The sequence below is a fragment of the Mytilus trossulus genome, chromosome 11 (genome assembly GCF_036588685.1).
Source record: "Mytilus trossulus isolate FHL-02 chromosome 11, PNRI_Mtr1.1.1.hap1, whole genome shotgun sequence".
NCBI lineage: Eukaryota > Metazoa > Mollusca > Bivalvia > Mytilida > Mytilidae > Mytilus > Mytilus trossulus.
In genome coordinates this window covers 67,641,962-67,662,446 of record NC_086383.1, presented here as the reverse complement: position 1 = coordinate 67,662,446, position 20,485 = coordinate 67,641,962, and the positions used below count along the sequence as shown (strand labels likewise).

Here is a 20,485-nt window from a genome sequence, read left to right as displayed (position 1 = left end):
TCAGTAAAGCTAGAGAATAGTTCACTAGAACTCAGGTCTGAAGAAAAGTCCCTGGACTAACTATAATTTATTTTACAGATTTATATTCTGGACTGAGAGGAAGATCAGTAAAGCTTTAGAGTGGTTCTATAAAACTGAGGTCAATAGGAAAGTCCCTGGACTAACTATAATTTATTTTACAGATTTATATTCTGGTCCGAGAGGAAGATCAGTAAAGCTAGAGAATAGTTCACTAGAACTCAGGTCTGAAGAAAAGTCCCTGGACTAACTATAATTTATTTTACAGATTTATATTCTGGTCCAAGAGGAAGATCAGTAAAGCTAGAGAATAGTTCACTAGAACTCGTCTCTGAAGAAAAGTCCCTGGACTAACTATAATTTATTTTACAGATTTATATTCTGGTCCGAGAGGAAGATCAGTAAAGCTAGAGAATAGTTCACTAGAACTCAGGTCTGAAGAAAAGTCCCTGGACTAACTATAATTTATTTTACAGATTTATATTCTGGGCTGAGAGGAAGATCAGTAAAGCTTTAGAGTGGTTCTATAAAACTGAGGTCCATAGGAAAGTACCTGGACTAACTATAATTTATTTTACAGATTTATATTCTGGGCTGAGAGGAAGATCAGTAAAGCTTTAGAGTGGTTCTATAAAACTGAGGTCCGAAGGAAAGTCCCTGGAATAACAATAATTTATTTTACAGATTTATATTCTGGTCCGAGAGGAAGATCAGTAAAGCTAGAGAATGGTTCACCAGGACTGTGAAGATAGAGCCAGACTTGGGAGATGCCTGGGCCTTTTTCTACAAGTTTGAACTGATGCATGGGGATGAGGTAAAACATGAAGTTAATCATTTCGAAACTTATTAAAATAAAGGTGCTGTGTCTACTCTTCATTACAAGAATCTAACATCACTCTGTTTTGCTTTCTGATTTGGTAATCATTACATCAGCCAATGAAATGTCTGCCTTTAAATGTTTGAAAGTGTGTATTAATAAGACAAAACCAGAGGATCCTGAAAGGTCTATAAGACAGAAAGAAGGTCAGAAAGCTTTTAGTCATTTGAACCCATGCATCTGATATAAAATAGAAAGCTTTTCTTATAATGATCTGACAAAAAGCCGTTTTATTTTCTGTTCTTGTAATTATTACATCAGCCAATGAAATGTCTGCCTTTAAATATATGAAGGTGTGCTTAATTCAATAAAACCGGAGGAACCTGAAAGGTCTTTAAAACCGAAAGTAGAACAGAGGATTTTCAACTTCATATAAAGCTTTGACACAGGATCTTTATTTTAATCTGATGGTAATTATCTACAGTTTAATCTTCATCAAGGTTGTAGAGTTTGTCTGGTTAAAAGCTAAGCTTCTTACCTATATAAAAATAAACAAATGTGGTATGATTGCCAATGAGTGAACTATGCACCAGGGTTCAAAAGACATGTATATTACAGGCAATTATAAGTCACTGTACAGCATAGTATTTTTTTCTCCTCTCTTTTTGTCTCACCTCATCAAAGTCACAGAGGTAAGACTTGGTCATTCTGTTCCTGGCATAGGAACCAAAGTGTCAACACATTCTTTAAATTTAAATTTGTGATTAGGCCAGTTTAAGGGGAACCACTAACGCATTTGCACATCTCATTTGTATGGAGTTATTTTGCCGCAAGCAGTATATTAGCATATTTAGATTTTCTCACTTACATTCATATCATATGGCCCAGCCCTCTCAGTCATTGTTCATTAACTTTTGCAGGTTGAGACTATAGGTCAATTTAATGGGAAATATTTGCAATTTATCAATTATGTTTTGTATTTCTTTTTCAGGAGACACAAAATGAAGTACGTAAAAAGTGTATAAATGCTGACCCACACCACGGTGAATTCTGGTGTCGTGTATCAAAAGACATTCAAAACTGGAGGTTAAAAACAGAACAGATTTTACCTCTGGTATCAGAACTGGCACCATTACCAACTTGATGTTATATTACTGTTTATGTATTAATTTTTATATGAATATACATTGTTTTGTGTGATTAAAGAGGTCATTAACAAGAGAATGTCAAATGAACTATGAACTTGTCAGTGTAATGGTCACCATAAAGCCATGAAAGGAGGATTTTATATTGTCAGAATTTTTTTACTGCTGCCACTTAGGCACAAGAATATGTGCTGTGTGTTAAATTCAGCTATTTAGAAAGTACTTGCTAGTTTGAGATATTTGTACAAATGTACCCTTTAAAACATAATTTCAAAAGTCATGGAAAATATTTTTTTAAAGCTGAGAATTTAAATAATGCTTAACTTCGTACAAATGATACTTTTGAAAATAGAAAAGAAATATAGTCTTTCCACAGTTTATTTTTAATCTTGGTTGATTAATCCTTTATAATTATTGTTTGGATCGTTTGATCTCATTTCTTCATTGTTTAAATTACAATTGTCACATCAATATCATTTTACTGTTCTCATATGACGAAAATTAATCATTAATCTCATGTTTTTGTCCATTGTACAACAATCACTGTTATTTACATCTAGACTCATGTAAGAATGTGATTTATTATAGTAGTGCTGAAAGATAGAAATAAATATGGAAACTGGAAATAATGTATTCCATTCTTGTATATTACCTACCTAGTTTTAAAATGGTTAAAGGTTTTAAAAGAACAAGAGTGCACAAGATTTCATGTTGAAAGTCTGTAATATGAAGGTTTAACAACAATGACCACAAGTGCTTAACCTTATCAATTTTATATGAAAATGAGGTAAAGGTCTGATGAACTATGCCAGACAGACATGTACACCTTGCAATCATTTCATACACCAAATATAGTGGTCATATCACTTATTTTTCCTGAAAACAGATGAAACCAAAGAATCTTGATATGAGGTCAAGGTCATATAAAACCTGCAAAAACAGACATATACACCTGATGAATCATGAAAATGGGGTCATAGTCAGATGGCATCTGCCAGTTGGACATTCATGTACACCTTACAATCATTACATAAAATAAGTATAATAGACTTATTGCTAATCGTATCTGAGAAATGGACTTGACCAGAGAATCATTACCATAATCACTGATCCATATAATAGAGTCCAGAGATAAACAGTCTGACAGCTAGGCATGAGGACCTTAACTTTCAAGGTACACACATACCAAATGTAGTTCTTATAAATTCAAATAAAGATAGAAATTAACATAACAAAAAAATCTAAGGTCTGCTATCTACTGAAATATAAAGCTTTATACAAATAGTCTTTACCACCATTGGATTTCAATCCTCATATGTTGGTAGCTGTAACTTTTGTTGCTTAATTCTTCTGAATTTAAGTAAAATATTTGATCATTCAATTTTAGAATCAAAAGTCATCAACACATGAATTTTTATTTTAAAACAGTATCTGGTAAACTGCAAAAAAAAAGATATGATAGCCTTAAGCTGTTATCTGCTCTTTGGTTGGGTTGCTGTCTCTTTGACATATTCCCCATTGTCATTCTCCATTTTATCATTATTTGTAGACATGTTGTTAATAAAAATAGTAAACAAAGAACTTTAGTTTGGAATGTTTAATTGCTATAACAAATAATCTCATGTCTCACATTGGTGTTTACATACAAAACATGTTGATACTGTACCTTATATAACACTGATACTGATACTTTATGGAGTTTGTGGGTACAGATGAACTACTGATTCAAATGTTCAACAAATTACAAATTTTCCACGGCTGGTATGTAAGAAAAATATATCGACATTTCACATAATTTGATTTTTTTCTCTGAGGTCACTTATATATACATGTACATTTCATCTCGCTTTTCAAACTTCGTCTACTTTTTGTGGTTCAGTGTTACACACACACAGTTTTTGTGGTTCACAGTTTAACACAGACAGTTTTCTGTTCCATAAAAAACTCCATGGAATCTGTTGTGCCTTCTCTTCCTATCCCAGAATCCTTCATTCCACCAAAAGGCATATTCAGATCTCTTACTAGCCAGCAATTAGCCCACACTGTTCCAACCTGAACATAAAGAAAATCAAATAACAACAGTAATTCAGTGCTGTCTTTTTGTAATGTCATGGTATGTATATGTGTCAATGTCATGGTATGTATGTGTCAATGTCATGGTATGTATATGTATCAATGTCATGGTATGTATGTGTGTCAATGTCATGGTATGTATATGTGTCAATGTCATGGTATGTATATGTGTCAAAGTCATGGTATGTATATGTGTCAACGTCATGGTTTGTATATGTGTCAATGTCATGGTATGTATATATGTCAATGTCATGGTATGTATATGTGTCAATGTCATGGTATGTATATGTGTCAAAGCCATGGTATCTATATGTGTCAAAGTCATGGTATGTACATGTGTCAATGTCATGGTTTGTATATGATTGATTGTTGGTTGCTTTAAGCTGCATTAGCACAAAAAAGGCTATATCGCGGCGAAGGTGGTTTGTATATGTGTCAATGTCATGGTATGTATATGTGTCAATGTAATGGTTTGTATATGTGTCAAAGTCATGGTTTGTATTTGAGTCAATGTCATGGTATGTATTTGAGTCAATGTCATGGTATGTATATGTGTCAATGTCATGGTATGTATATGTGTCAATGTCATGGTATGTATATGTGTCAATGTCATGGTATGTATATGTGTCAATGTCGTGGTATGTATATGTGTCAATGTCATGGTATGTATATGTGTCAATGTCATGGTATGTATATGTGTCAATGTCATGGTATGTATATGTGTCAATGTCATGGTATCTATATGTGTCAATGTCATGTTATCCATATGTGTCGACATCATTGTTATTCCATCATTAAATTGTTCATTTGTATTTACATATTTTCCCCACTTTACATGTATATCACAAGATTGGTGCCATGTAGTCTTGTTGTCTGATATTTTTGTATACAGTTTTCAGTTTAACTTGATAAATATTGCTTAACCATGTTGTCCTAATAATCAAAATAAAACGAGAGAGGTTTCTGAATAATTTTGGCGGGAAAAGGCTGGCAAGATTAAAAAAGAGAATATCCAAAACGACAAATACCAAGATTGGAATCTGAGGCATATTCACCGACAGTAGTGAAAAACAGGCAAATTTGTTTGAAGTGAGGAAAAAAGGTTAGAATATGTCAAAATTACACTGGCTTAAGAACCAAAATAAAATCAAGCATTCTTATGTAAGGTGTAATTATACCTGTAATGCCCTAGACACTCTGTGTAATACAGAAGCATTTGTTGTCCACACAGTGGCACACAGACCATACTGGACATTGTTATATTACCTGTAATGCCCTAGACACTCTATGTAATACAGAAGCATTTGTCGTCCACACAGTGGCACACAGACCATACTGGACATCATTTGCTCTCTGTATCACTTCCTCCTCAGTATCAAATGGCATCACACAGGTAACAGGTCCAAATATTTCTTCCTTAATCAGACGAGAGTCGTCAGATACATCTGTTACTATCGTAGGTCGCATAAAATATCCCTAAAATAAAATAAAGATAAAAAATTTGTAAAGCATTATACTTTCCAGATGTGGGACAAGAATTTTGAAAAAAAAGGGCACATGGTCCCAAAACTAGGAAAACTTTGATATCGGGGAGTTAAAAGTCTATGCATTAACTTTATATGTAGCTCCGGAAGGGGGGTTTGAAACCTTTTCACCAAAGTGACACTAGACATTGCTATTATAATAAAACTTTTGAGTACAAATTACACAAAAAATAGTAACCCAAATTACAATTATGCATCCGCATTCAAAATGTAAAAAAATATTTTCTGAGTTTGGACGTTCTGTTATGTCTTCAGAATTTAGGCTTTATCTTGATAATTGTCCCTATCATGTATATAATGTGACATCATTAGCTAGGCATGACCTGGAGACTGACACATCCATGAACAATTTACCCCAAAAGAACATTAATTCAGGTCAATGCTTAATAAAGATTATCTCAAATCTAACAAGTACATGTAGCTTTTATTTAAGGTGGTACCTAACACTACAGGGAGATAACTCTGTAAAATCAGCAGAACGTTTTAATGACCTGTGTTCTTAAGGGAATATTAAGCTTCTCAATGATCAAAGTAAGTGTTTGTCAAACTTCTAATTAACCAGTGTAATTTTTCTGATTAAATGGTTTGTTCAAATTTTTTGAAATTTTTATATTTTTGTCAAAGGGCCAAAGTAAATACTTTGTCAAAATTTTATGAAAATTAAACGAGACAAATTAATTTTAGTTAAGGTATTAGGGTAGTACCACCTTAAAAAGTTTTAAAAAATTTACCTGTAAGAATATTGATTATAGATTATACTAAAATCTTATTTTTCTTCACAGGGAATATCACATTCTTAAATAGCCTACCTGTTTATTTTTATCCTGTAAATAGCCTACCTGTTTATTTTTATCCTGTAAATAGCCTACCTGTTTATTTTTATCCTGTAAATAGCCTACCTGTTTATTTTTATCCTGTAAATAGCCTACCTGTTTATTTTTATCCTGTAAATAGCCTACCTGTTTATTTTTATCCTGTAAATAGCCTACCTGTTTATTTTTATCCTGTAAATAGCCTACCTGTTTATTTTCATCCTGTAAATAGCCTACCTGTTTATTTTCATCCTGTAAATAGCCTACCTGTTTATTTTTATCCTGTAAATAGCCTACCTGTTTATTTTTATCCTGTAAATTCATATCCTCTTTTCCACATAATATTGTAGCGCCCTCTTTTTCAGCCACTTCAACATAACCTTTAACCTTCGCTAAATGTTCTTTACTGATCAAAGCCCCAAGAATAGACTTGTCATCTTTAGGGTCTCCTACGACTAGCTTCCTAGAATGAAAAAAAATAGACCAGACTCAAATGGTCATTTCTGCAAAATGTTTCTTTAAAGAATATGAATTAACATTTAAATGTTTGAAAAAGTAAATGTAAAATTTCCCAAAAGTAATTACATAATACCTTCATAATGTGTGAAATCTTCTTGTGAGTTTTAGGAAACTAGGTTGAAAATGTACAGTAGGACAAGCTGGTTACAAAAAAACGTGTACCCTGTTTCACTGAGGACCGGGAACTCTTGATTAACCAAGTTAAATTGCAACAATTGATATATATATAATCAAAATTTTAAATTCGCAAACTACATTTCACATCAAATAATAACAGGTCGTTAAAATATTGTCACTAGCACTTTCATGCCTTCTGGCAATCTTCATGTATATAATAAAAACTATAACACAAATTCCCATACATTTCGGCCATTACAGCCTTTTTCATATGTAGTATTTGTATGAGTGTATGTTATTTTTATTTTTTTAGTTTGTCACAAACATGTTTTGTTTGATTGTACGGCAATAAAAATTATTTATTATTAATTTTGCTGAAAAATTCTGAGTTCTCGAGTCTGATTTTTTTCTTCTTCAAATCTTCTTAAAATTCCATTGTAAGAGGTGCACAATTTCAACATATGTGTAACCTTCCTATGACGTTTCAGGGAGCTATGATCTAAATCTGAAGGATGAGAGGATTACATAAACTAAATTACTACTTTTTTTAAATATCCCAATATCATGAATATAAGTCGGTTACAGACTGTCAAACAGTCCAAAAATGATGCATGGGGTTCCAACCCCAAGAAAAAACCCTGGATCTGCCTCTAGAATGTTATGTTCTCACTATACAGTCACCTTCATTCACCTCTATTGTACCTGGTTTCTTCAGAGAATCTCTCCAGGAATCTGGGATACAGTTCTCTCTGTACATAAATTCTACTGGTACACAAACAGATTTCTCCCTGGTTTATAAAACTTGACCTGTTTAAATAGAAAACATATATCATACATCATTATACACACCAATCATCGGTGATCATGGCCATATACAGCAAAGTCAGAAAATATTGTTGTGTATGTTTATCAATGTCATTAATAAACAATTTATAAAAAGTGAAATTTGTTTTTACAATTTTAGAAAATGCTTTACAGGTATACAAATAATACCAAATAATTACAATCACAATCTAAAATGGGAGGTTATATTTTTGGAAAAACATTTTCAGCAAATTATATTTTATATTTATCTACAGTGCTCGGAAAAAACTTGCACAATTTACAACTTAATATTGCCAAGCTAATGAACAAATATGAAGATGTTCCGTTCTCTATATAGTACTTGGGGAAATATGTGACAAAGAGTTTAAAGTTCATTCAAATTATTGATACATTAGATGTATCTGTTTACAGGAAGAATGTGTCCATTAGATCTTAAGGTGGTACCCAACACTTTCACTAAAATTAATTTGGCTCGTTTAATTTTCATAAATTTTTGTCAAAGTATTTACTTTGACCCTTTAACAAAAATATAAAAATTTCAAAAATTTTGAACCAACCGTTTTGTCAGAAAAATTACGCTGGTTATATAGCAGTTTGACAAACACCAATTTTGATCATTGAGAAGCTTAATGTTCCTTGTACGACACAACGTAATTAAAACGTTGAGCTGACTTTACAGAGTTGTCTCCCTGTAGTGTTAGGTACCACCTTAAATGTGGTTGAGTGGTTAATGAGAAAAGAGCGACCAAAGTATTTGTTGGAAGAACAGACAGTATAACATTGCTCAAATGATGTCTGATACCAACAACCAAAGAATGATAATCTAATGTGAAAATTAAGATGTTACTTTATTTTAAAAATCTATGTGAATATCATATGAAAAAAAAATCATGTGATTGATTTCATGTGAGTTTCAAGTATAAACACATTTGAGGTGAAGTTCACATGGGATTCACTTGAGGATTGACTGTAATATTTTTTCTGTACCACATTTTTTAAGTAATTTCGAATAGACAGAAAAATTATTGAAGTCATTTCTTATAATTTAATTCTAAATTCCATTTTAAACCAGAGTAAACCATGAAAAAACATTGATGACATCACAGTCTCATGACAAAATTATGTCTATAAGCTGATAAACAAAACAACGTCAGCCAATCAGAAGACTTGTTACATCCAAAATTAAATTATGTATATTTAAAATTCATGTAAAATTGATGTGAGTGAAATCTGCTATATATATCTTTATTCTCATAAACCAAAGTACAATGGTACAGAGACATTGTGTATCACATAACATTTGATAAACTTAGACTAACCAACAACAACAGCAACAGCAATTTTTATTTGTTAATCAAGAAGCCCCGAGGAGCAGTACAATTATAGTTTAAATTAAAGTGTACAAATAATTGTGGTGATTTTTTTCATTGAACTATTTGAAGATACAATACATGACAATAAAACTAAAACTATATAGGAGAAGGGAGACAACATTAACATTCTCAAAGATAATGAGTGAGAGAACACAATCAGTACCGTTGTATAATTAGAAGAAGAGCTGGGAGCCACTCATGTTTTATCACTTAATTTTGCTCTTCTAGTCTTTATCAAAATATCTATTAATTTTATCATTATATTATTTAAGGAATGACTGTAATACTTTTTCTGTCTATGAAGAAATAACATAAAAAATGTGGTGCACACTGAATACCCAGGGTAGCGGGTTATTTTTTAAGTGTGCACCACATTTTTTATGTTATTTCGAATAGACAGAACAATTATTACCATCATTCCTTATAATTTAATTCAAAATTCAATTTTTAACATCAGTAAATCATGAAAAAACGTTCATAATCATTGGTCACATGACAAAATTATGTCTATGAGCTGTTAAACAAAACAACATCAGCCAATCAGAAGATGCGTTACATCCAAAATTAAATTATTAACCAATGGATTTTCATTTGACATCAACCATACAAATTTTGATTGGTCACTAACCTGACTGTTGTAGGAATACATTTGTCTAAATCTGCATCGTTGAATATCACAGCTGGATTCTTGCCTCCTAACTGTAATACACAAATTTCTACACTTTAAAAAATATTATACACATACATAAAACAGTAAAAATATTTAACAGACAGAACTTGATTCTTGGGAGTAAGCCAGGAAAAGGTTGCATGGAAGAGTTGGAAAAATTGAAAACAACATGTTTAATAGTTTCAATGCGTCCGAAGCACTTTTCTGGATTTACCTTCATATGGAAGACACTTCAAATTAATAATACATGGGAAATGAGATCTGGGCAACTCCAAACTTCATTTTAAGTTCAAATGGGTGACTGGTCTGAAAAAAATCTCCATGCCTCCTCCAAACCATTAAACTGGAATCTAATTAATTAAACAGTCAGGTGACTTCTTGAAATTAATTGATTTTTAAGTCACTTATTTCAGTAGCAAATTCGAAGTTTTGTCACAAATTGTGATTTGATAGTTTTATCAAAATTTTAAACACATATATATAGGTTGAAATAATATCTTTTAATTAGTAAAATTGAAAAAAAACTTTTTGCTTCCTTTAAGTATCAAGGTTTACATGGTTTATGCATTTGATGCTATCATTTAGCTGCAAATTCTATTTTAGTTGAAAAATGCTATAATAATGGCTTTACATAATGAACTGATACTTTCTTAAAAGATTTTTTTCCAGCAGTGAGAGTATTTTTCCTGTAAAGTTCAAGGTTTCATCTTTCAGATGATGTAATAAAATTCGACTGTTTGCGATAAAAATTTCACTGTTCGGGGGGGGGGGGGGGTGTTGAAATCAGTGGGGGTTATTAAAATAATGATACTTAAAGAAGTGATTTTTGGGAAGGAAATTGAGGTTTGATACTTAAACAAGTGATTTTAATGTCATTATCCTAGAATCAGTACAAAGTCATCTGACACCTGAAATGACCTGGTCATCCTATCAACACAGATGTTGGTTCTGATAATTTTAGAAACAAAATTAGTCCCTGGATCATTAGTAATAAAGTATTCTATATTTAAAGCTACAATAAAGTTAAATCACTTCTTCTAGTAATTAATTTGTACTACTTAAATAGGTGATTATTAAAGAAAGACAACTCTTACTTCCAACCTTTATGGAACTAATGTTACTTGAATCATTTAGAAAATCACTCATTTAAGTAAGTCCACTGACTGTTAAACAGGAGTTGACATTTCTCACTTATCTATTTATTATAATCAATTTTATTTGAACTTTACAAATAGGACTTGAACATTATAATTCTACACACAAAAAACACATGTGTAACCCAATAAAATATTTAACGAATGGTGAACCTAATCCTCTCATGTGTTAGTCTCACCAGTACAGAAACCGCGGAATGACAGCTCACCTCTAATGATATTTTTTTCAGAATGGTGCTGCCGACGCTCTCAAACGTTTGGCTGTAGCAGTTCTAATAGTGGACAACAACTCACCTCTAATGATAGTTTTTTACAGCATGGTGCTGCCGATGCCCTCAAACGTTTGGCTGTAGCAGTTCTAATAGTGGACAACAACTCACCTCTAATGATAGTTTTTTACAGAATGGTGCAGCTGACGCCCTCAAACGTTTGGCTGTAGCAGTTCCACCAGTGAATGATACTAAAGGAATGTCTGGGTGCTTTACTATGGCTTCTCCTGCCTTTGGTCCAACACCAAATACTAAATTTACTACACCAGGTGGAAGTCCTAAATAAATATCAATTTTACCATAGTTATTTAACATCTGATTAATAAAATTGAGAATGGAAATGGGGAATGTATCAATGAGACAACAACCCGACCATAGACAAAACAACAGCAGAAGGTCACCAACAGGTCTTCAATGTAGCATGAAATTCCCTCACCCTGAGGCGTCCTTCAGCTGGCCCCTTAACAATTATATACTAGTTCAGTGATAATGAACACCATAATAATTTCTAAAATGTACACAAAAATCTAAAATTAAAATAATACAAGACTAACGAAGGCTTAAATTTACCACAATTAATGAAAATTTGTATATTTAATTACCACATTCATTGAAAATTTGTATATTTATCACATTCATTGAAAATTTGTATATTTACCACATTCATTGAAGATTTTAGCTAGCATCCATGCTGTGACTGAAGTCATTTCACTTGGCTTGGCAACCACTGTGTTTCCTGCTGCGATGGCTGGTGCAAGTTTAAAGGTCAGTAGATACAATGGCAGATTCCAAGGACTGATCAGACCAGCCACACCCACTGGATGTTTGATGGTGTAATTAAAGGCATCAACTCCATCCATAACTGATGACCTGTAGTAATATATATACATGTATTAGATCTCATAAAACATGTTTACCCTCCCCCTCCCCCACCCCAACCCACTGGATGTTTGATTGTGTAATTAAAGGCATCAACTCCATCCATAACTGATGACCTGTAGTTATATATATTAGATCTTACAAAACTTGATTCCGTCCCTCCAACCCCCCCCCCCCCCCCCCCCCCCCCCCCCAAAAAAAAAAAACACTGGATTTTTTATTGTGTAATTACATGAATTATAAGCATCAAACTCTGTCCACAACTGATGACCTGTAGTAATATATATATATATTAGACCTTACAAAACGTGTTAAACCCCACCACATACGGTATTTGTGCCTGTCCCAAGTCAGGAGCCTCATACTGGCCTTTGTTTGACTTGTATGGGTTTTTTTTTATTTTAGTTAATTTATATGTTTTGAAGTTAAGCATGTTTAGTGTGATGTCCAATTTTAGTGAACTAGTTCACATCTTTGTGGGTCTGTCTAAAGCCCGCCTTTGGATGTGGGATCCTATTGCTGTGTTGAAGAGCCATTTGTGGCCTTGGGCTGTTTTCTGCTCTTTGAGCGTTGTGTTGTCTCTGTGACACATTTCCCATATCCATTCTCAATTTTATATAACAGGAAATCTTATTGGACTGCAGATGAAACCTTTCATAGTTTGAGTAATAAAAATTATACAAAATCAACCATTGATGTTTCTTGTTAAAAGAAAAACCTTACATTTTTTTCACAGATAAACAGTTGTCTTTTTTGCCTTTTTTACTTTCAAAATTTCTGGTTTACAACATGCCACCTATTCCACTGGTATGTGCCTGTCCTTCAGCAGATGCTTTGAATTTTAATTGTTTGTTGATGTTTCATGTGTAAATCGTATTTGTTTTGCATTAACAGTATTATTTTGTATATAAATCACAAGTCAAAGAGAAACTACTCTTTAAACAAAATATTTGTTTGTCCAATTCATCTCCAAAACTACAGAGATTTCTTTTCAATTAAACCAAATTACATTGAAATATAGTCCTTTTAATGCTGTTTTCATCTTGACAGTTGTCAGATTGCCTCCATTTTTTATCTCAAATATGTGATACCCTAATAGACAACTGCTATCCTAAAGGAGGAACAGTACTCTATAACAATATAGGAGTTTCGAGTTAAAAAAGGCAGCATGAGCAACTTGGCAAAACCAAAATGCAGGATGACTACTAGCGTAAAACAAGTCAGGATAAAGGTATAAAGAAGGCAGGACAGAGACTTTAACTAAATAGTAATGCAGAACATTTTTTTTTAACTTAGACCCCCCCCCTTTTCCCCATAAAATTAAAAGGTTGCTTCCTTACTTGTTTGTATCATGTAATATACTGGTTGCAAATGTCCTGATATTGTGAACAGCTCTAGGTATGTCAACAGCTTTAGCCAACCAGATTGGCTTTCCTTGATCATGTGATTCTTGTTCAGCAAAAGACTGAAGTTGTGTTTCTAAACGATCTGCTATTTTTAACATGATGCGTGAACGTTCCTGTACTGGTGTAGAGGACCATCTGTAATATTATTTCATAAAATGAATAGTAAAAAGAAGATATTTCAATGCAATATAGTTCATAATTTTATTCTCTATAAATAGAGTGCTCAATGAAATGAAATCAAAATCTGAATTCTTTTAAACTTTTGATTATAAACATGAAAAAAATGATATATATATATGTTCAGTTTTAATACACAGAATATTTCAATTTTGATGCATCTTTGCCCTCACCAGCTCCACAATATATAAATGATTGTTGTTTGACGTCTATAGTTCAAGTGGCCCATATTCCATATTATCTTGTCAATGTCAATTTGTGTAGATTTTCAAATAGGGATAAGGTGTATAAAAGTATCAAACCCTTAAAAACAAAGTAACACTAAGGCAGCAACCATTTGATTTTCAGGGGGGGCTATGGAATTTTTTTGGAAAAAAAGTTTGTTTTCAGTTTTTTGAGAAAAAAAAATTGTTTTAGACCCTGAGAAAAAAAAATTGTTTGTTTCACCCTCACCTGCCACTATACTAGCTGCGGAACCGTAGCTCTAAGGTCCTTATGCTATTTTTTTACTATTTGCGTACCATAGATGGTCCGCAAATAGTCAAAAAATAGCATAAGGACCTCTATGGTCCGCAAATAGTAAAAAAATAGCATATACATGCTATATGTAACCATGGTAATGCTGTAATTGAAAGAAAAAACTTGTTTTTGACTTGTCGCCAAAAAAACAGATTGTTTTTCGTCACAGGCGAGAGAAAAAAAATTTGTCCTGAAAAAAAATCCATAGCCCCCACCAGAAAATCAAATGGTTGCTGTCTAACAGTGTATTTAAATTCCTGCTGATCAAGATTGAGTTAGCATATATATGTGAAGCACTTTGTTTCATCCTAAGCAATAGAGTTTGCCTACCCTCTGGTCATGTTACATTACGAAAACACCAGCAGAGAACTTAAATATAAAAAAGAAGTTTTAAAGCATTTTACATGTATTTATAATTTCTGAAATAAAACTTTTTGACTTTGACCTACTTTTGGAAAGCCTTCTTGGCTGCATCTACGGCTTTATTTATATCTGTTTCGTCACTATCGGGAATCTTTGCCCAAACTGAACCTGTTGAAGGGTCAAAGCTGTCAATATGTGACTTTGTAGGAACAAATTCACCGTTAATAAAATTTTCAATCACCAACATATCACTCATTGTGGTCGTTCTGTTCATAAATGGTAAAGTCGAAAGAGGTTCCGAAATCGTCCTTGACCTTATTGACAATTTTCTTCATCAAAGTTTTGATTGGACAATACTGGAGGTTGGGTTTTCAGACTGGTATCTTAACGCGCTTGATTTACAAAGAAACCAGAAGTATATTTAACCTATATGAATGAGGGACAAAAGGGGAGAAACAATATTAAAAGCTTATTGTCATGTAATTTGTTATAAACAAGAAAACTAGCTAACTGATAAACAGGCAAATAAGTCATATTTAGTTAAAAGTCTTAGATTCATAAATTTATTTACTTTGTTCATTCTTGAAACAAAGGCCATATATATTACCCCAAATGTAGATTTTTAAAAATAACTAATCACGTGACAACTTCTTGTGGAAAATCCCCGGCGGCATTACGGAAAAGTCGGTTTTCCAGTCAGTTCCAGTTGAAGTGACAAGGTTGACATAGTTGTTATTTACGTGTTAGGTCGTCTGTCGTTATCAAGAAAACGAAACAAGAAAGAACATTGTAATAATTCAAGTGGTATGGAAGTTTTGTCCACAATAGAACGCAAAACTCCCAATAAATATCCAATAGGAGTTGGTTTGAGACCATTTGTGAAGCCGGAATGTTTACATGCACGTCCAGGTGATCTGATAGAGATAGACCGTACAATTTTCGCCGAATGGGGGTTGTATTTTGGAAAAGGAGAAGTTGTCTTATTGGGTGGTGACTTAATGATAGGAAGAACTTCCTCCACAAAAGTTGTTAAAAGAAAACTAACAGACATGGGTAACGTTCTTGTGCGCGTGAACAATAAGAAAGTACCTGCAAAAAATCGTTCGCTTATTTCATTAAAGGCAAAGACGATCATTCAAAATGTGAACAAACTTATCGGAAAGACAGTTGAATATAACATTTTAAGTAAAAACTCAGAACATTATGTAACAGAATGGAAATATGGACATGGCTGGAGTGATCAGGTAAACAAAAATGAATTTGCACTCACCTTTAAATAGTATTTGATAATTGAAGGTGGGTCTAAGCGTGACGCTGGATTGCTGATTTTATGTAAGCGTGCCATGTGAAAGTCAAAATTATTGTGTCGTGAAAACGGGAAATGAGGTCTTGCGGGACCCAGGAAATGACAAAAAAAAATTAGAATTGCTTAAGGAAATAGTGTAAGCAGATTCGGGGTCCGGGATCAACCCCCCCCCCCCCCCAAATGAGATCCCCTTTAAGCATGTACATTACAATATGTATGCAAAAATTTGTGATTTTACGTAAAAGTTTTATGTAAATTCACACATTTCTGTTCCCTTAAATTTGACGTCACATTTAATTAGTGATTGTTGCTTGACATCAAAAAGCTAATAGACCACTTTCGAGTTCAGCCGTCACCGGAAAAATCTTGTCAATTATACGCGCCTTTATCACCGTCATTTGTGCGTTTAGGGGCGTCGTCATTTCCTTCCAATGTTGAGCGAGTGGTTGGAAAACTATAATTCTATATTGTACGAATTATTCGGCAAATTGAATTCTCAAAATTGACAATCAACACTGCTGTCATTAGGGAATTGTCAGTAAGTACCTACAGAGCAACCATTATTTCTAGTTTATCCTCCACAAAGACGATCACTAAGACGCTTGATGAACGTAAATAGTGCAGGGATACAGGCGACCCCCTCTATCTGGTAAATGACGTCATAAAGGCGTGTATAATTGACGAGTTTTTGCCGGTGACGGATGAACTCGAAAGTGGTCTATTCAGATCAGATCTAAAAAAAAGAGAATGGAAATGGGTAGTTTGTCTAAGAATGAAAGAGACACAATAAAGACCAAGAGCAGATAACAGCCGAACACCACATACATGTATGGGTCTTCAACACACAAGGAAAATCCTGCACCCGTAGGTGGTTCTCAACTGAGTATCTTCAACTGTCACCCCCTAAAAAAGAAGCATGTCAGCCACTTTAAGGAGCCAAAAATCATCACACGAAAAAATGGCGTGAAAAATTCTACCTTAAAAAATGGTGCTGCGCACAAAAACCCCCATGGCCATTTTCAAAAGTTGGCAGGTATGACTGACCCCTTAGTCGGAGATTACTCTTGATGTCCATTTTGCCAGACAAGCTCAGGGGTGGTGATACATAAATGGACCCTCAAATCTGCACATTAAGATATTTTAGGCATGACAAATGAGTTTTTTTCAGTTTGGAATCAATTACTACTGATACTGCACTGTTTGGGGAAAAAGTTGTCTTTTTAGGAATAATTTTTAGCCATTTTTTTTCAAATTGGGATTTTTCTCCAGGGGATAAAGCCTTTATTCTCCAGTAATTTAAGGCAAACAATATCACTGATACTGTAAATTCTCATTATTGCCAATTTGTCACTTTCGACTAAAATGTGATTTGAATTTAGCGATTTTCAGATAATTGCAGTTTTAATTCATATTAAAAACTCCATCAAAAATGCGACAATAATTTCTGAATTTTCAGAATATCTAGAGCTTTCAATTTTATATCTGTATGCAGATTTTTCTGGAATCTGAAAGATCAAACTGGTATTTTTGTCTATTCTCCATTTCATCCAAAAATCCAATATTATTAAATGCCAGTATATTTCTTAATTTACAGTAGGTCAAAACTGGTTAAATCTGGTTTAAATAACAAATAGTATATTATATGTTAATTTTGATATATAATTTTTATGTTTGTTACTAATACATCATGTTTGTCTTGGGAACATGCATATTTAGAGTTTCACATGTATAACAAAAAACAATGAACAAATGTCTATGTTTTCTGTATTGATTTCTGTATCAGAGTTCGCGAAATCTTTTTTTCCTTATTGGTCCTTGAAGAAAATCTGCTGGTCCTCACTATCAAGTCTACTGAAAAATACTAAAACTGTGTCAGTCCTATGCAATGTTTTGGTGGTTAAATCCTAAGGACTGACACTTTTCGCGAACTCTGCTGTATAAGTGGGAGTTACACTGATTCTTTTTTATTCCCATCATTTAAGAGATCTATATCATGTACATTATATTTCATCCAACCATCTCTTTGTTTTGTTTGTTATATATATTTAGTTTCATTCTGTGAGTACCAGGAAAATAAATTTATATATATACAAGTTGGTATATTTTTTATTTCTCCAATCATGCCAATCCTGATCTTGCAAAGTAGGTGTAGGTAGGGAAATATTTTATTTTTTTCCAAATATTAAACTGTAACAATAACAGTCATTGACAGTAGATCTGGCAAGCCTGAAAATCATGAAAATGGGAAAATAATATTTGACAGTTTCATGACAATAAAATTTTATTCATTCACTGCTTTTGTAGAGACATTCTGGATTGGGGAAACAAACAATATTTATTAGGCCTTGTTAATTTATTATCCTGCCATAAATTACAATTTTACAGCAGGTGTTTCTATAAATAGATGACTAGATGCGTATTAGAATAAATTTAGAATGAAGGTAGCCTTGCCCCTAACAATCTATCATGTTTATTTTAACATTGTGTCTGGCATCCTGTCAGAATCTGTTTTTGCTAAGGGATAAAAACAGTATTAAACATGTTAAAAGGACTTGGTACAGACACAGAATTAAATATGCATAGCTGAACACAGATGTCTATGTGATACATTATTTACTGTCAGAGACATGTTTGATACACATATATTACTCCAAGATTGTTAAAGTTCTAACCTCTTCAGTCATGCTTCAGTGACATTGGGGACTCCTCCACACTTCCCCCTTTTCTACTGGGTTGGGAGATCCCCTTTTAGAAATGGCTGTATCTGCCCCTGTTATTGTAATGACCTTGTCACAGGGTTTGATTGTCAAGATTGTCCTTTAAAAAATAAAACCAAGAATTGCTATCATTTTAAAACATAAATTAGAACCCTTGGTTCATATAGATCTGTGGCGGAAGTAAAATCATTTCACGAAGAACTGACTAAAAAACTTGTTTTCTTCAGAAAACCTACAATACAACGTACATGTACATGTATTTTAGCAAAATTGTTAACACTTTCATCAGAAACAGGGTTTGATAGTCACACAAACTTTTATACCTTAGTCAATAGTGGTCCACATGACAAGTTAGTTTTAAAATGTGATAGTCTTCATGAGGGCCGAACAACCCAAGCCCAAGGGAAATTACTGAAATACAGTAAATTTTGAAACTAATCATGTTTATTTCTCCTGAACAATAATTATGTCAATTCTTTTTTTTCCAGTCAAGAACAGCACTTCAATCCATGACAATATTTTCTACGCCACCTTCACCAAAAGATGCTGGTTTCGCTCATGAAAAACTATCAGAAAGTATAAAGAGTATCCTACAAACACAGAACTCTATTGAAGATCTACAGTCTTCTGGTGCAGGAACTTGAAGTCCATTCTATTTTTACTCTATTGGGAGTTTACTGCCGACACAGAAGTTATGTGCAGAGAATGAGATGTCCGTTCCCATGGTGAAGATACCTAAAGATAGTTTATCAACACTATTTGAACTCTATAAACAAGGTGCTACCTACATCAATGACATTATTATTTTAACTCATGTGAATCATGGTGAATAAGTCCTCTGGAAAAAAATACATCAAGTCCATTTATCAACTCTGTAGAAAAGCAGTTTACCATGTACATCATTATTTAACATGTTTAACACAAAAGTATGGTGAAGTGTTTTGTCCTCTGTAAAAATACATGTACCTAGGGTCCATTTTTCAGCAGACTAGAAATGTTATTGACCTTAAAATCTGATAGTAAAGATACTTAAGAAAGAGTCCATTTTTCAGCAGGTTGACTTGATTTTTTTCCCCGGATAATACGACTTACAATTCTATTGAAAATGTGTGATCTGTTTTTTGATGACTCTGAAGATTGGTTGTATTGTTGTAAGCAGGGTTTCCCCTGGGTCAATTATTTTTTTCGCCACCTCTTTCGCCAAAACAATATATTTTTCGCCACTTTATTATTTTTTTCGCCAAATATATTTTTCCTTTAAAATTTTCTTTTTTTCCAGCACCCCCCCCCCCCCCCCCCCCCCCCCCCCCTTTTATAAGAAGTGATTTTTTTACACCAAAACGAAGAATCTTATTACTTGTAATTGATCCCTCGTGTAAGGTATCGGTGTAGTCATTACATTGAAGTGTTACTCCCATGCCAACCTTTTACTTGTAAGATGAACCTATAAAAACATAGGATTACATTTAACTCACTGGACTTGGTATATAATTGAAGATCTTTATTTCTTTATTATTGAAATCTTACGCCTGGTAATCAATCTTAAAAACTGATCATGTGTCAAAGCTTTAAACTTACAACACTACATGTACTTTCACTTTCTGTTTGGTTTCCCCGGATCCTTAGGTTCCTTAGGTTTTGTCGTAACAGTTCATAATGTACACATCATAAAAAATTTCATTGGTTGATGTAATAATGATCAGAGCCGAAAATAGAATGAACTAGTGTTGTCAGATCTTTGTTAGTTAAACCAGGATATATATTCTAATCAAATAGGGTCAT

At 33.2% G+C, this 20,485-nt stretch overlaps 3 protein-coding genes across 3 annotated transcripts in view; 2 read left to right on the top strand and 1 right to left on the bottom strand.

Annotated features, from left to right (window-relative positions):
* LOC134691457 (pre-mRNA-processing factor 6-like) overlaps positions 1 to 2,609 on the top strand; it is a 34,101-nt gene extending 31,492 nt beyond the window's left edge. The window contains exons 23-24 of the mRNA XM_063551997.1: positions 703 to 832; positions 1,827 to 2,609. Coding sequence (XP_063408067.1) covers positions 703 to 832; positions 1,827 to 1,979 — 283 coding nt within the window. The 3' untranslated portion in view covers positions 1,980 to 2,609. The remainder of the gene's footprint in view (positions 1 to 702; positions 833 to 1,826) is intronic.
* Positions 2,610 to 3,680: 1,071 nt separating this feature from the next.
* LOC134691456 (2-aminomuconic semialdehyde dehydrogenase-like) lies at positions 3,681 to 14,979 on the bottom strand. Its single transcript, XM_063551996.1, has 9 exons — positions 14,767 to 14,979; positions 13,556 to 13,756; positions 11,995 to 12,206; positions 11,448 to 11,614; positions 9,872 to 9,942; positions 7,748 to 7,852; positions 6,707 to 6,872; positions 5,320 to 5,529; positions 3,681 to 4,032 (listed from the first exon to the last, which is right to left on the bottom strand). The coding sequence occupies exons 1-9, from the start codon at positions 14,952 to 14,954 to the stop codon at positions 3,886 to 3,888; spliced, it is 1,467 nt and encodes a 488-aa protein (XP_063408066.1). The 5' UTR covers positions 14,955 to 14,979; the 3' UTR covers positions 3,681 to 3,885.
* A 355-nt stretch (positions 14,980 to 15,334) lies between these two features.
* Positions 15,335 to 19,999, top strand: LOC134691455 (phospholipase A and acyltransferase 3-like). The gene is made up of 2 exons (XM_063551994.1): positions 15,335 to 15,924; positions 19,192 to 19,999. Exons 1-2 carry the CDS (start codon positions 15,487 to 15,489, stop codon positions 19,345 to 19,347), a joined length of 594 nt encoding a protein of 197 aa, XP_063408064.1. The 5' UTR covers positions 15,335 to 15,486; the 3' UTR covers positions 19,348 to 19,999.
* Positions 20,000 to 20,485: the final 486 nt, after the last annotated feature.

Coding starts and splice junctions, on each gene's coding strand:
- LOC134691456 (XM_063551996.1), bottom strand. CDS start 14,954: ATGAACAGAACGACCACAATGAGTGATATGTTGGTGATTGAAAATTTT. Junction 13,757..14,766: donor GCCAAGAAGGCTTTCCAAAA/GTAGGTCAAAGT, acceptor ATAATATTACAG/ATGGTCCTCTACACCAGTAC. Junction 11,615..11,994: donor TAAAATCTTCAATGAATGTG/GTAAATATACAA, acceptor ATATTTATTTAG/GACTTCCACCTGGTGTAGTA.
- LOC134691455 (XM_063551994.1), top strand. CDS start 15,487: ATGGAAGTTTTGTCCACAATAGAACGCAAAACTCCCAATAAATATCCA. Junction 15,925..19,191: donor GACATGGCTGGAGTGATCAG/GTAAACAAAAAT, acceptor TTTTTTTTCCAG/TCAAGAACAGCACTTCAATC.